The sequence below is a fragment of the Podarcis tiliguerta genome, assembly GCF_965153285.1.
Source record: "Podarcis tiliguerta genome assembly, chromosome: 5".
Classification (NCBI taxonomy): domain Eukaryota; kingdom Metazoa; phylum Chordata; class Lepidosauria; order Squamata; family Lacertidae; genus Podarcis; species Podarcis tiliguerta.
In genome coordinates this window covers 1,618,422-1,632,852 of record NC_139538.1, presented here as the reverse complement: position 1 = coordinate 1,632,852, position 14,431 = coordinate 1,618,422, and the positions used below count along the sequence as shown (strand labels likewise).

Below are 14,431 nucleotides of genomic sequence, written 5' to 3'. Positions count from 1 at the left end.
GAGGGCCGGCCAAAGTTGTTAGCCTTTTTTTAGGATTGAAGTTGTTGTGGTTTTGGGGGGATTTTACCCCAGGAAATGAACTGCCACATGGGCTGGATAAAACTGACCGGCGGGCCGGATTAGAACCCCGAAACTTTGCCTCTGTCTAGAAAAATGCAACCTGTGTAGCTGATAGAATTAGTACGACTCATGCAACACGTTGGCGACTAATATACACACAATAATTACCAAAATAATTATACGTTCTTTATCAATCTTCTGAGAAAAATACAAGACCTTGTGCAAAGCCACAGAGAATCCATTGAAACCAGACATTATACAGGTGAAGCTTGGAAAATTAGAATATCGTGGAAAAGTTCATTTATTTCAGCAATTCAACTTAAAAGGTGAAACTAATATATGAGATAGACTCATGACATGCAAAGCGAGATATGTCCAGACCAACACCAGCTGATGACGTGGCTCCCCAAATCAACACAGACTGTGGAAACTTCACGTTGGACTTCAAGCATCTGGCATTGTGTGCCTCCGCATTCTTCCTCCAGACTCTGGGTCCTTGGTTTCCAAATGAGATGCAAAAGCTGTTTTCATCAGAAAAGAGATTTGGGGAGCCATGGCATCAGCTGGCATTGGTCCACTGTGCTTCATGAAGTCCAGGGTCAACGTAGCCGCCTACCAGGAGATTTTGGAGCACTTCATGCTTCCTTCCACAGACGAGCTTTATGGGGATGCTGACTTCATTTTCCAGCAGGACTTGGCACCTGCCCACACTGCCCAAAGTACCAAAACCTGGTTCAGTGCCCATGGGATTACTCTGCTTGATTGGCCAGCGAACTCACCTGACCTGAACCCTATAGAGAATCTATGGGGCATTGCCAAGAGAAAGATGAGAGACCTGAGGCCGAGCAATGCAGATGAGCTGAAGGCTGCTATTGAAGCATCCTGGTCTTCCATAACACCTCAGCAGTGCCACAGGCTGATAGCATCCATGCCACGCCGCATTGAGGCAGTAACTGATGCAAAAGGGGCCCAAACCAAGTACTGAGTACATATGCATGTTTCTGCTTCTCAGAGGTCCAATATTGCTCTATTTGGAATCCTTGTTTTGCTGATTTCGTTTAATATTCTAATTTTCTGAGATTGTTAATTTCGGGTTTTCATCAGCTGCACCCCATAATCATCACAATTATAACAAATAAAGGCTTGATATATCTCACTTTGCATGTCATGAGTCTATCTCATATATCAGTTTCACCTTTTAAGTTGAATTACTGAAATAAATGAACTTTCCCAAGATATTCTAATCTTCCAAGTTTCACCTGTAAGTTCATCTTGGGTTGGATAGTTCGTAAGTCTCTGTGGCTTTGCACAAGGTTTTGCATTTTTATCAGAAGATTGATAAAGAATGTATAATTATTTTGGTAAATATGGTGTGTATATTAGTCGCCAACGTGTTGTATGAGCCGTACTTCCTTAGAGTCTAGGCTACCTTTTAACAATGGTCTCCCCCCCTTGTATTTATTTTGTCGCTTTGTTTTATATAAGTCTCCATGAGTCATGGTTTGGGGAAAGGGTGGGCTAGATGTAAATCATAGAATCATAGAATCATGGAGTTGGAAGAGACCACAAGGGCCATCGAGTCCAACCCCCTGCCAAGCAGGAAACACCATCAGAGCACTCCTGACATATGGTTGTCAAGCCTCTGCTTAAAGGCCTCCAAAGAAGGAGACTCCACCACACTCCTTGGCAGCAAATTCCACTGCCGAACAGCTCGAATAATCTAATGATAATTAATGGTGATGGTGATGATAATCCACGGTGAATGCCCCTCCCTTCCTCTTCCCTTGACCCCCCCCCCAGTCCCTGTGCCCAGGTACACGGTGGAGCTGGTCTGCGGCTTGGGGGCCACCATCGTCCTGGTGGTCCTCCTGACCCTCGTCTACCACTTCTACTGGCTGGAAATGGTCCTCTTCTACCGGGCTCATTTTGGGACGGACGAAACCATCTTAGGTAAGGGGCGTTGCTGGAAGTGTTCATTTGTTGTTGTTTTTAAATACATTTTTCTTACATTTTACAATTTAAGATTCAAAACATTTACCGTACGTAAGAAAATACAATAAAACAAAACTCCCCCCCAGCCCATGACTTCCCTCAACTTCCCCTTCTGGTTTTTTAGCTATTTGCTACTTCTGCTTCATTTTGTCTTATTTTCCATCTTTTAGCTGAAAGCTCTTATATTCTTAACATTTTTAGACCAAATTTTCCATATTGTTGTTTCTTAACCTTTTGTATTCTTCGTTGTAAGTGTTTACTCAGACCCTACTAATGAGTCCATTTCCTTACAATACTTCTGTAAATACAGCATAAATGATTCCCAGTCTTTATATAAGTATTGTCTATGTCTCTGAGTCTTCTGGTGAGTTTCGTCATTTCTGCGTATTCCATGAATTTGACTTGCCACTCTTCTTTCGTTGGTATCTTGTCGTCTTTCCATATTGGGGCTAGTAGACTCCTAGCCGCTGTTGGAAACCCAGCCTGATGGGCAGGGTATGAATAATAAATTATTATTATTATTATTATTATTATTATTATTATTATTATTATATACATGAATAACTTCCTCCACTCTTTTGGCACTGTCCTATAATACCTAACAAAAAAGCTTCTGGTTGTTGTTTTTTTAACAAAAATTATTTTAAACATCCTTTTCAATTCATTATATATCATTTCCCAATAGTTTTTGATTACGTTACACCCCACATGATAAAACATACCTTCTTTCTCTTTACACTTCCAGCACTTATTAGAACTTGTTCTGAACAGTTTTGCAAATTTAACAGGAGTCATATACATCGTTTTCATATACTTCTCTTTCAGAGGTTTGCAAGTTGGTAAATTTTAAATCCACTTTCCAGGTGTTTGTTTTGCTTGCCTTGCTTCTGTGTTCGGTCCACCGCTTATTTTTTCCAGGTGGAGTAACTCTGTGCTTTGCCTACATCCCCCCCCCCCCCGATACATTTAAGTCACCCCCTGATACATTCCTTTAAGTCACCCCCTGATACATTTCCTTTAGGGAGGGACAAATGGCTCCTGTTTGGTCTCACGATTCTCCCACACCTGGGCTCCGTTCTGCCTTCCACTCTACCTGTGCAGTGGCGACCTGCTTAGATGGTGGGCAAATTCACGGAGGAAGAGAGGGCTGTTGACGGCTGGTGGCTGCGATGGCCACACTCTACCTCCACAGCCTGAGTGCCGGTTGCTGGAAACCACAGGAGACAAGAGGCTCTGGTCCTGAATAGGGTAACTGTGCCCCTAAAGGACCAGGTGCGCAGCCTGGGTGTCATTCTGGACTCACAGCTGTCCATGGAGGTGCAGGTTAACTCTGTGCCCAGGGCGGCTGTCTACCAGCTCCGTCTGGTACGCAGGATGAGACCCTGCCTGCCCGCGGACTGTCGCCAGAGTGGTGCATGCTCCAGTTATCTCCTGCTTCGACTACTGCAATGCGCTCTACGTGGGGCTACCTTTGAAGGTGACCTGGAAACTACAACTAATCCAGAATGCGGTGGCTAGACTGGTGTCTGGGAGCGGCTGCCAAGACCACATAACACCGGTCTTGAAAGACCTACATTGGCTCCCAGTACATTTCCGAGCACAATTCAAAGTGTTGGTGCTGACCTTGAAAGCCCTAAATGGCCTCGGTCCTCTAAATCTGAAGGAGCGTCTCCACCCCCATCGTCCAGCCCGGACACTGAGGTCCAGCTCCAAGGGCCTTCCGGCAGTTCCCTTGCTGTGAGAAGCCAAGTTACAGGGAACCCGGCAGAGGGCCTCCTCGGTAGTGGCACCCTCCCACCAGATATCAAAGAGAAAAACAGCTACCAGATTTTTAGAAGGCATCTGAAAGCAGCCTAATGTTTAATAGGTTATTGTATTTTAGTGTTTTGTTGGAAGCCATCCAGAGTGGCTGAGAAACCCAGCCAGATGGGCGGGGTATAAATAATAAATTATCGTTGTTGTTGTTGTTGTTATCCGAATCCTGCTTGAAGGTTTCCCATTGGGGCATCCGGTTGCCCACTGTGAGAACAGGATGTTGGACTCAATGGGCCACTGGCCTCATTCAGCAGCTGTATCTTGTCAAGCTTCTGGGGACCGGCTTTCCCTCTCCCTTTGCCTGTGGATAAGAAGAACAAAGCAAAAATAGTCCCTTACCATTTAAAGAGATTTTAATGACCACAGCGAAAGAACAGAGAGTCCATTCTCAAAGTAAAGCTGCTCCCAATTACCGTATTTTTCGCTCTATAAGACGCACCAGACCACAAGACGCACCTAGTTTTTGGAGGAGGAAAACAAGAAGAAAAATATCTGAATCTCAGAAGCCAGAACAGCAAGAGGGATCGCTATGCAGTGAAAGCAGCAATCCCTCTTGCTGTTCTGGCTTCTGGGATAGCTGCGCAGCCTGCATTCGCTCCATAAGACACACACACATTTCCCCTTAATTTTTAGGAGGGAAAAAGTGAGTCTTATAGAGCAAAAAATACAGTAAGTTTTACAGCCACTTGCCTCCAAGTCAGCCTTCTCACTTCTTCGCCTTGCAACCTGATCTCACCACCACTTTGCTTTCTGGGCTGCCACCTTACCTGCTCTCCTTGACTTTGGGCTGATCGGATGGATGATTTCTAGTTCTTCTTCTCCCAGCTGTTCACCACCCAGTTCTTCCCAACTTCGGTCTTCTGAACTATGTCCCTCTGTGAACCACTGTTCCAAATCTATACAGTGGTACCTTGGTTCTCAAACTTAATCCGTTCCGGAATTGCGTTCCAAAACCAAGGCGCACTGCTTTCCCATAGAAAGTAATGCAAAATGGATTAACCCATTCCAGACTTTTAAAAACAACCCCTAAAACACAATTTAACATGAATTTTACTCTCTAACGAGACCATTGATCCATAAAATGAACAATGTACAGTCATACCTCACGTTACGTTTGCTTCAGGTTGTGCATTTTCAGGTTGCGTCCTGAAAGTACCGGAAAGGGTTACTTCTGGGTTTTACCGCTCACGCATGCGCAGACACGCAAAATGATGTCACGCGCATGCGCAGAAGCGGCGAATCACAACCCGCGTGTGCACAGTTGTGGGTTGTGTTCTTTTCAGGTTGTGAACGGGCCTCTGGAATGGATCCCGTTATTTTGATTGTTGTTAGCCGCCCTGAGCTCAGCTTTGGCTGGGGAGGGCGGGGTATAAATAAAATTTATTATTATTATTATTATTATTATTATTATTATTATTATTATTATTATTGCAACCAGAGGTACCACTGTACTGCAATCACACAATCAATCAATCAATCAATCGGCAGCTGAACTGGGTTCCACACTGTCACAAACACAACAAAAACGCAAAATATATATCAAAAGCAGGCAGACCTCAGCGTAACACTCAAAACGGAGCTTGTTCGACTTCTGAAATAAGTTCACAGACTGGAACAGTGTTTGGGTTCCAAGTTGTTTGAGTACCGAGGCGTTTGAAAACCAAGGTACCAGTGTACTGTCCCACTGCTCCTGGGAAAGTTCAGGATCCTGATGGGGGGGGGGGAAGGCTCCCAGCATTCTTCCCCACATGGTCCCTGACAACTCTGAACTCAGAACTCCCGAAGTGCTTCATAGATGCAGAGTCTTATTTTTCCAAGTCTTTTAATGGTTAAATGTTGCTGCTGATTATTATTATTATTTTGCAATGTTTATTGGACATTAAATTGCTATTTTCATTACATTGTTTTGTAGCATTGTTGTTTGCCTCTTGGAGTACTTTGTGAAGCATTTCATTCATCGCGGTAATTTCCCCCCAGTGGCAGAAACGCAACCGCAACATTAAAGCCTTCAATCTGTACAGAGCCTAATAAGCCCATTAAATACGTGTGTGATTAAATAAATAAATACATTTTAAGCTCGCCTTAAGAGTCGCAGCTGAATGTGGCAGATTATGATAATGTCAGAAAGTGCAGAAAGTCTAATTGCTCCTTCGCCTTCCGCCTCTCTGCATTTCGCCACCCCACCCCCCCAATCTCTTGCAAGAGCCAAGGACTTTCCTCCGGGCTAGAACTTTGGAATTAAAGGCCACAGGGTTGCCTCTAGCAACCACAAAGACCTAGTCAGCCTTCCCCCTTTGACAGCCTGAAAGCCTCAGTCCCTCTTTGGAGATGTCCTCTTGCAGATCGGGAATAATAATAATAATAATAATAATAATAATGAATGGACAGCTCTCCAAATGGAGAGATGTAGAAAGCAGAGTCCCCCTAGGATCAGGATTGGGGGCTGTGCTTTTTAAACAGTTCATAAACAAGAGAGGCAGCATTGTGTAGTGGTTAGAGTGTCCGACTTGGACCTGCGAGACCAGGGTTCGAATCACCAACTCACACTCCTTGGTGAAAAAAACTGGGTTATAAATGCAATGAGCCAACAGACAGACAAAGAATGAGAAATCTGGAGCTAGCCTTGAGCCGTGAGGCAGCCAGGCTTGCTGATGATGCTAAATTCTCTGGGGCTGTTGGAACAAAATGAGATTGAGCTCGAAAAGGAGCAACGTGGATGGTGGCTTCAAAAGAGGATTGGACGAATTCATGGAGGGGGGAGAGGGCATCTGATGGCTCCAAGCCGCAATGACTCTGCTCTGCCTCTATAGTTGGAGTCAGCGATGCTTCTGAATCCCAGTTGCTGGAAACCACAGGAGGATAGAGGGCTCTTGGGCTCACATCCTGCTTGTCGGTTTCCTTTCAAGGACATCTGGTTTTGAGAACAGGACTGTGGACCTCCATCGTTCTGCCTGGACACTGAGGTCCAGCTCTGAGGGCCTTCTGGCGGTTCCCTCACTGCAAGAAGCCAAGTTACAGGGAACCAGGCAGAGGGCCTTCTCGGTGGTGGCACCTGCCCTGTGGAACGCCCTCCCACATGATGTCAAAGAGAAAAGCAACTACCAGACTTTTAGAAGACATCTGAAGGCAGCCCTGTTTAGGGAAGCTTTTAATGTTTGATAGGTTATTGTATTTTAGTGTTCTGTTGGAAGCTGCCCAGATGGGTGGGGTATAAATAAATTATTATTATTATTATTATTATTATTATTATTATTATTATTATTTATTATTATTAATTTCGCCTGATCCAGCAGCCAGGCTCTTCTGATGTTGCTGTGGAATCTCCAGCTCCAGAGACAGTCTATCTGGATTTTGAGGTTCTTTGGGGGCATTTGGCCCCTGTGGGAACAGGACGCTGGTTTAGATGGGGCCCCTTTGGCATGTAATTGTTGTTGTTATTATTATTATTATTATTATTAATACCCCGCCCATCTGGCTGAGTTTCCCCAGCCACTCTGGGCAGCTCCCAATAGAGTGTTAAAAACAGTACAGTGTTAAATATTAAAAACTTCCCTAAACAGGGCTGCCTTCAGGTGACTTTTAAAGATAGGATAGCTGCTTACTTCCTTCACATATGAAGGGAGGGTGTTCCACAGGGTGGGCACCACCACCGAGAAGGCCCTCTGTCTGGTTCTCTGTAACCTCACTTCTCGCAGGGAGGGAACCGCCAGAAGGCCCTCAGAGCTGGACCTCAGTGTCTGGGCAGAACGATGGGGGTGGAGACGCTCCTTCAGGTATACTGGGCTGAGGCCGTTTAGGGCTTTCAAGGTCAGCACCAACACTTTGAATTGTGCTCGGAAATGTACTGGGAGCCAATGCAGATCTCTCAGGACTGGTGTTATGTGGTCCTGGTGGCCACTCCTGCATCCACCAGACTCTTCTTACGAGGTTCCTTTGAATGAGTTGCTTTTTAATGAGTGCTTTTTCAGGCTCTGTGTTGGAAGGGAGCAAGAGTGTTGAGAGGCAGAAAGCCCCCCAATTTTCCTGACGTCTCTGCCCCCGCCCCAGCAGGGCCTTTGCTCTCCTCCTGGCACGGGGCAGAGAAGCCAGAAGCCAATGTACCCGCAGCTACTCTGAACTAACCAAAGCCTATCCCCCCCCCCTTTTTTTCCCCTTTTCTCGTCTGCTCGCTTCCCTCTCCAACTGGGGCCGTCAGACGGGAAAGAGTATGACATTTATGTGTCCTACGCGAGGAACGCCGAGGAGGAAGAGTTTGTGCTGCTGACGTTGAGAGGGGTTCTGGAGAACGAGTTTGGCTACAAGCTGTGCATTTTTGACAGAGACAGCCTCCCCGGGGGAAGTGAGTATCTCTGGAGCAGCCGAGAGCAGCAGGCTTTCTGCTTTTGCACAAACCGCACACCCACAGACACACACACACACACACACAGCCCTTCGGCTATGAGAGCAAACCGCCACACTTAGCAAAAGCAGCTCCGGCAGCCCTTGCGGTTAATGTTGGGTTTGAAAGCAGCTTGCCACAAGTTTCTTAAAGAGGTCCCCACTGTTATTTTTTGGCCTCCCTCTTCAAGAAGGGGGGGTATTTTGCTCCCATTCCCAGAACCTTCAGGCCCCCATCATCATCATCATCATCATCATTTTTAATTTGTATACTGTCTTTCTATCTTACAATACTCAAGGCGGTTAACAAGCTGAAGAAGCAAAAAAAGGAACGTCTTATAACAATCTAATGCAAGGCAAAAATGTGACAGTACTTTAAAATAGGCAGCCTACATCAAAATGGTAACATTCAACAATCATTTGAATAGTATTAAATAATAATAACATATGAAAGTTAAACAGAAATCCACTCAACAATTACCATAAATAATTTCCAAACTATAATCAATAAAACAACGGCAAGCCACAGTACATAAGATAACACAGTACATAAAATAATTCCTCCCCCTAGGAGGAAGACCCATGAAGAGTGGAATTGTAGGAAGGGACCCCAACGGTCATCTAGTCCAACCACCTTCAATGTAGGATTCTCATCCAGGACAGATGACCATCCAACCTCTGCTTAAAAACCTCAAGGGAAGGAGAGTACATTACCTTCCAAGGGAGTCAATTTTGCTGCCAAACAGCTTTTATTGTCAGAAAGTTCTTCCTGATGAAAGGAGTCAGAATCTCCTTTCTTCTAACTTGAAGCCTTGGGTTCGAGTCCTACCCTCCAGAGCAGGAGAAAACAAGCCTGCTCCATCTTTCACGTGACAGTCCTTGAGACATTTGGAGATGGCTCTCATATCTCCTCTCAGTCTCCTCTTTTTGAGGCTTCCTCAACCTCAGCCATCCAGATGTTTTGAGACTACAATTCCCATCATCCCTGGCCACTGGTTCTGCTAGCGAGGGATCATGGGAGTTGTAGTCCAAAAACATCTGGAGAGCTGAGGTTGAGGAAGCCTGGGCTAAACCTACCCAGATCCTTCAACCACAAGGCCTGGTTTCCAGACCCCTTGATCTTCTTGGTCGTCCTCCTCTGCACACCCTCCGGCTTGCCAATGCCCTTCTCATCAAGATCCTTTTAAGAAGGATATTGAGAAACTGGAAATGAAATGACATATTATCCCTGGTTGCTGGGCAGGGGGTACGAGCAGTTGGGACCAGAGGTTATGGATATGGCACCCATCTTTGAAATCGTCTTCTCTGCAGACGTCTGTGTCTGTCAAGTAATGGTAACTGCTCCTGAATCTGAGGAATCTGCTTGTCTCCCAAAATCCCTGACTCGACAGTCAAAGTCAGGAGGGCAGTCGCTGGCCTTTTAGAAAAAGCCGCCCTTGTTCCTTCGCGGTTCCTGCCAAGGGAAATCCAAATGAAGGGCCGAAAGATCAAATTCTGCAGGGTAAATGATGAGAATGAATGCGAACCGTTGGGCCTCTTCCATGAAGGATTGCCTGTTCTTTATTCTGTAGTTGGCATTTTTCTGCATATCTTGCTGGTGTGTTAGCTGAAAGTAGCCCAGTGGCAGAGAGGAGAATCTGAGGAGGATGGGAAAGGGCAGTTTGGGTGGAGGGTGGGATGGGAAGCCAGGGGCAATGGGAGGCTGCTGAGCTGTCCGTACTTAGATTCATGGGATTGTAGAGTCGGAAGGGACCCTGAGGGTCATCTAGTCCAACCCCCTGCAATGCAGGAATCTCTTGCCCAACCCATCACCTTGAGATTAAGAGTCTCTTGCTGTACTGACTGAGCTATCCCAGCTGCAATCATGGAAAAACAGAATTGTAGAGTTGTAAGGGACACCCAGGGACGCGGGTGGCACTGTGGGTTAAACCACAGAGCCTAAGACTTGCCAATCAGAAGGTCGGCGGTTCGAATCCCTGCGATGGGGTGAGCTCCCGTTGCTCGGTCCCCTCTCCTGACAACCTAGCAGTTCAAAAGCACGTCAAAGTGCAAGTAGATAAATAGGTACCGCTCTGGTGGGAAGGTAGGGAAACGGTGTTTCCGTGCGCTGCTCTGGTTCGCCAGAAGTGGCTTAGTCATGCTGGCCACATGACCTGGAAGCTGTACGCCGGCTCCCTTGGCCAGTAAAGCGAGATGAGCGCTGCAACCCCAGAGCTGGTCACGACCGGACCTAATGGTCAGGGGTCCCTTTACCTTTAAGGGACACCCAACAGACATCTAGCCCAACCCCTGTGCGGTGGGTCATATTGCAGGTGGTGCTGAGAGGTGGAGATGAGCTCACCTTAGGCTGCCTAGTGATTTCATGCAAGAGGCAGCATTCGAATTGGGGACCTCCTGATTCACAGCTCAGCCTGTATTCTATGCAAAGTGCTCTCTTAGGCCTGTGGTGTTCCTAACCATGTTGCTCCCCTGCTTTCCGGTGGTATTTTGGAGCATTCCTTTCTGGCTTAGGGCCCTCATATTTACGGGATCGCCCCTCCTGGTCTGCCCCGCAGAGGACCTTAAGGTCCATGAATAACCATAGTTTAGAGGTCTCAGGCCCTAAGGAAATCAGATTATCCTCCACCAGGGCCAGGGCCTTCTCAGTGGTGGCTCCGACCTGGTGGAATGCTCTGTCCCATGAGACCAGGGCCCTGCAGGGTTTAACTTCCTTCCACGGGGCCTGTAAGACAGAGCTATTCCCCCTGGCTTTCAATTTGAACTTAGCCTGATCTTTTATTCTCCTTCCTTCCCTCCACCTCCCCTTTATATGAAGATTCCCCGCTCTGGGATCCCACAGCTAATTCTCCCCTGGTCTCCTTGCTGGCCCAAAGAGGACTAATTTAGCCAGCTAGCCCTGGTGATCTAATATTTATTGGATGGATTTCCTCCCCTAAATTGATTTTTGAATTCTGAATTTATTGTTATGCACGTTTTATGCTGTATTTTATGCTGTTTTTTGTTGCCTCAATTAAGTGTTTTAAATTTGTTGTTAGCTACCCTGAGCCCGGTTTTCTGGACCGGGAAGGGTGGGGTATAAATAAAAAAATTAGTATTATTATTTATTATTACAGAACTGGGGCATGATCCAAGCCTTACGTTAAGGAGCCGGCTAGCATAGCTTTGTGCCCTCCGTGTAGCAGCCTAGCCCAGAGGATGGGGGGGGGGCTGCTCAAGAATTGGGGGGGGGGGGCAAGCTCCCTTTCTTCCCAGGGCTGGCCAGCCTGGGGCCTTCTGTCCAGTTTTGGCCAAGCAAGCTGCTCGTCCGGTTCCTTCCTCCTCCTTTCATCTTGGTCAGGACAAGGAAACAAGGGCGGGCCTGATGGACAGCCCCGTCCCATCCTGACTGAGCCCTCCCTGTGGTTCAGAGGTTCCTGTGGGGTGACAGGGGTCCTCATCACCCCACCGTGACCTTGGTCCTTGCATATCCTTTTCAGATAAGACCTGGTCCCACTTCCCATTCCGTTTCTGGGCTCGGGTTTCCATCTACTTAAAAGCTCCCTGTGTTTTTATTCTTGTTTGGAACCCCCCCCCCCCAGGCTTGAGATGCTCTAGAAGTGCACATATACGGCTTTTGGGCCCAGGAGCGGCGGTGGTTAAAAACAGCATCTGTTTGCCCTGCAGGTCTCCCTGCCTTGCGCATCCAGAGCCAGAGCAACTGACGTGAAGCGTCCAAATTTAACTTCCTTCCTTCCTCCCTCGCTCATCCTTTTGCAGAGACCTGGCCCAATTCCGGCAGAAGGAAGGCAACTTTCTCTTCTCTCTTCCTCAGCAGCAATAGCCTTTGTCGTCTGCTGCAAAAAAAAAGATCTATTTTAATTACACTGGCCTAAGTTTGGTGACAGCGTCAGCAAGCTTTTTGGTTCCACAGAACCCTTCGTCGAGCTGTTGCTGTCGAGTTCTGTGAAACTGGAAAATGTGCATACTCTAAAACCAATTAAAGTTGGTCTTGACAGAGCATTGCCATCCTTGCTAGTAGCCATCAATAGCCCTCTCTCCTCCATGAATTTCTTGAATCCTCTTTTAAAGCCATCAAGTTGCAGGGAGTTCCACAGTTGAACTGTGAACTGTGTGAAGAAGTTCATACAGGGACAGGCAGTCCTTCAAACAACCTGATCCCAGACAAGATCATCAGGGATCCTCTCTGGCTATGCTCTCCAAATTGTAAGGGGTTGGACTCGATGACTTTTGCGGTCCCTCCCAAGTCAGTGATTCCCCAAAAAACTTTCCTCTATCCACTTCCCATCATGTCACCTCTTACTTCTCATTCCTCAAAGCAGCAACCATTCTTCATCTGTGAATCCCCTTGATCATTTTGGTTGCTCTTGGCTGATCCTTTCCCAACTCCACAGCATCCCGGCAGGATGAGCCTGGGGTTCTAAAAGGCCTTTGGAAAGAGCTACCTGCTGCATCCATCACTGTCCTGTGAATCATAGAATTGTAGAGTTGGAAGGGACTCCGAAGGTCATCCAGTCCAACCCCCTTGCAATGCAGGAATCACAACGAAAGCATCACGGATGGGTGGCCAGTTCATGACCTGCATAAAACAGAGCACAGGGGAGGCTGAGGAAAGGTGGGCGTGGGATTCAGGGAATGGAGCCCGCTGGCTGCCGTCAACGATCTCTCCTTTCCTCCCGGTCTTAGTCACAGATGTCTTCTGACAGATGGAATCCGCCCCCCACGCCCTCAAGCTTTTGCTCTGCTCCTTCTGTTCCCCTGCTATTTTAGACGAGATGGGCAGGCTGCCATTCTGAGTGCTCTCCCCCAACATCCTCGCTGGGCTCCTGCAGATCCCAGAATGCCACCCTTCTTTCCTTCCTAGCCTCACCTTCCTCTCCCCAGTTTCGCTTACAGAGATGATCACTCCTTGGGTCTCACTATGTACTTTTTAACTTCTGGTATTTCATGATATGCTGCCTTTTGAGGCAAAGCCCAGGGAGGTGGGGAAGAAGAAGAAGAAGAAGAGTTTGGATTTTATATCCTACTTTATCACCACCCTAAGGAGTCTTGTGGGACGCGGGAGGCGCTGTGGGTTAAACCACAGAACCTAGGGCTTGCCGATCAGAAGGTCGGCGGTTCGAATTCCTGCGACAGGGTGAGCTCCGGTTGCTCAGTCCCTGCTCCTGCCAACCTAGCAGTTCGAAAGCATGTCAAAGTGCAAGTAGATAAATAGGTACCGCTCCGATGGGAAGGTAAATGGCGTTTTCATGCGCTGCTCTGGCTCTGGTACAACAGTCTAAAAACTCTCTGCGGCCCAACCCAGCACCTCCAAGGAAATAAGCTAAAAAAGGATTGCCTTAGAATCATGAATAACCCCTTTAAAGAAAGCGGGCCATGCATATTAGTTCCAAAAAAAGAGAGATGGAAGCAGAAAGGTCTTCATGTCCTTTTTGAAAGCTTGCCCTCCATGTTCCTATTTGACCAGTTTGGTCTGAGGACTTGCATGCAAGGGCCAAACAGTTTTTGCTCTGTGCCTTTACAGAGTTGAGCTTTCAACACAGCAACCTTCCTATTAAAGTTTGGCAGTTTCAGATACCTGCGCTTTTTTAATTTTAAAAATCTGTTTCAGCAAGCTTAACCCAGATGCAAAAACCAATTAGGTATGCCCATTTTAAAATGTTCCTGCTTTTATTTATAGAGTGGTGATGGTTTTAATGTACGCTGCACAGGGATTATTTGATTTAAATGATTTTCTAAATTATCCTACGTAAAATAAATCACGTGAAAGATAGGTGCATTCGATATCACTTGGGAGGGAGTTCCGAGACCCAGAGGCCAACACCAAAAAGGCCATGACTCTATTGCCCGCCAGCCTTTTAAATCTTAGTGTTGTGCTTCATACAGGGACAGGCAGTCCTTCAAACAACCTGATCCCAGACTAGATCTTCAGGGATCCTCTCTGGCTATGCTCTCCTTTCTATGTCCAGCTGTCCTTTGTCAACAACAAATTGTTGCTGTTTTTGTTGTTGAATATATGCTATATGAAGGGACGCGGGTGGCACTGTGGGTTAAACCACAGAGCCTAGGACTTGCCAATCAGAAGGTCAGTGGTTCGATTCCTCGCGACGGGGTGAGCTCCCGTTGCTCGGTCCCTGCTCCTGCCAACCTAGCAGTTCGAAAGCACAGCAAAGTGCAAGTAGATAAATAG

At 46.8% G+C, this 14,431-nt stretch overlaps 1 protein-coding gene across 6 annotated transcripts in view; it reads left to right on the top strand.

Annotated features, from left to right (window-relative positions):
* Positions 1-14,431, top strand: part of IL1RAP (interleukin 1 receptor accessory protein) — a 94,087-nt gene that overhangs the window by 57,412 nt on the left and 22,244 nt on the right. For all 6 annotated transcript variants that reach the window (XM_083442136.1, XM_083442137.1, XM_083442138.1 and 3 more), the window contains 2 exons: positions 1,861-2,010; positions 8,063-8,206. In XM_083442136.1, coding sequence (XP_083298262.1) covers positions 1,861-2,010; positions 8,063-8,206 — 294 coding nt within the window. The remainder of the gene's footprint in view (positions 1-1,860; positions 2,011-8,062; positions 8,207-14,431) is intronic.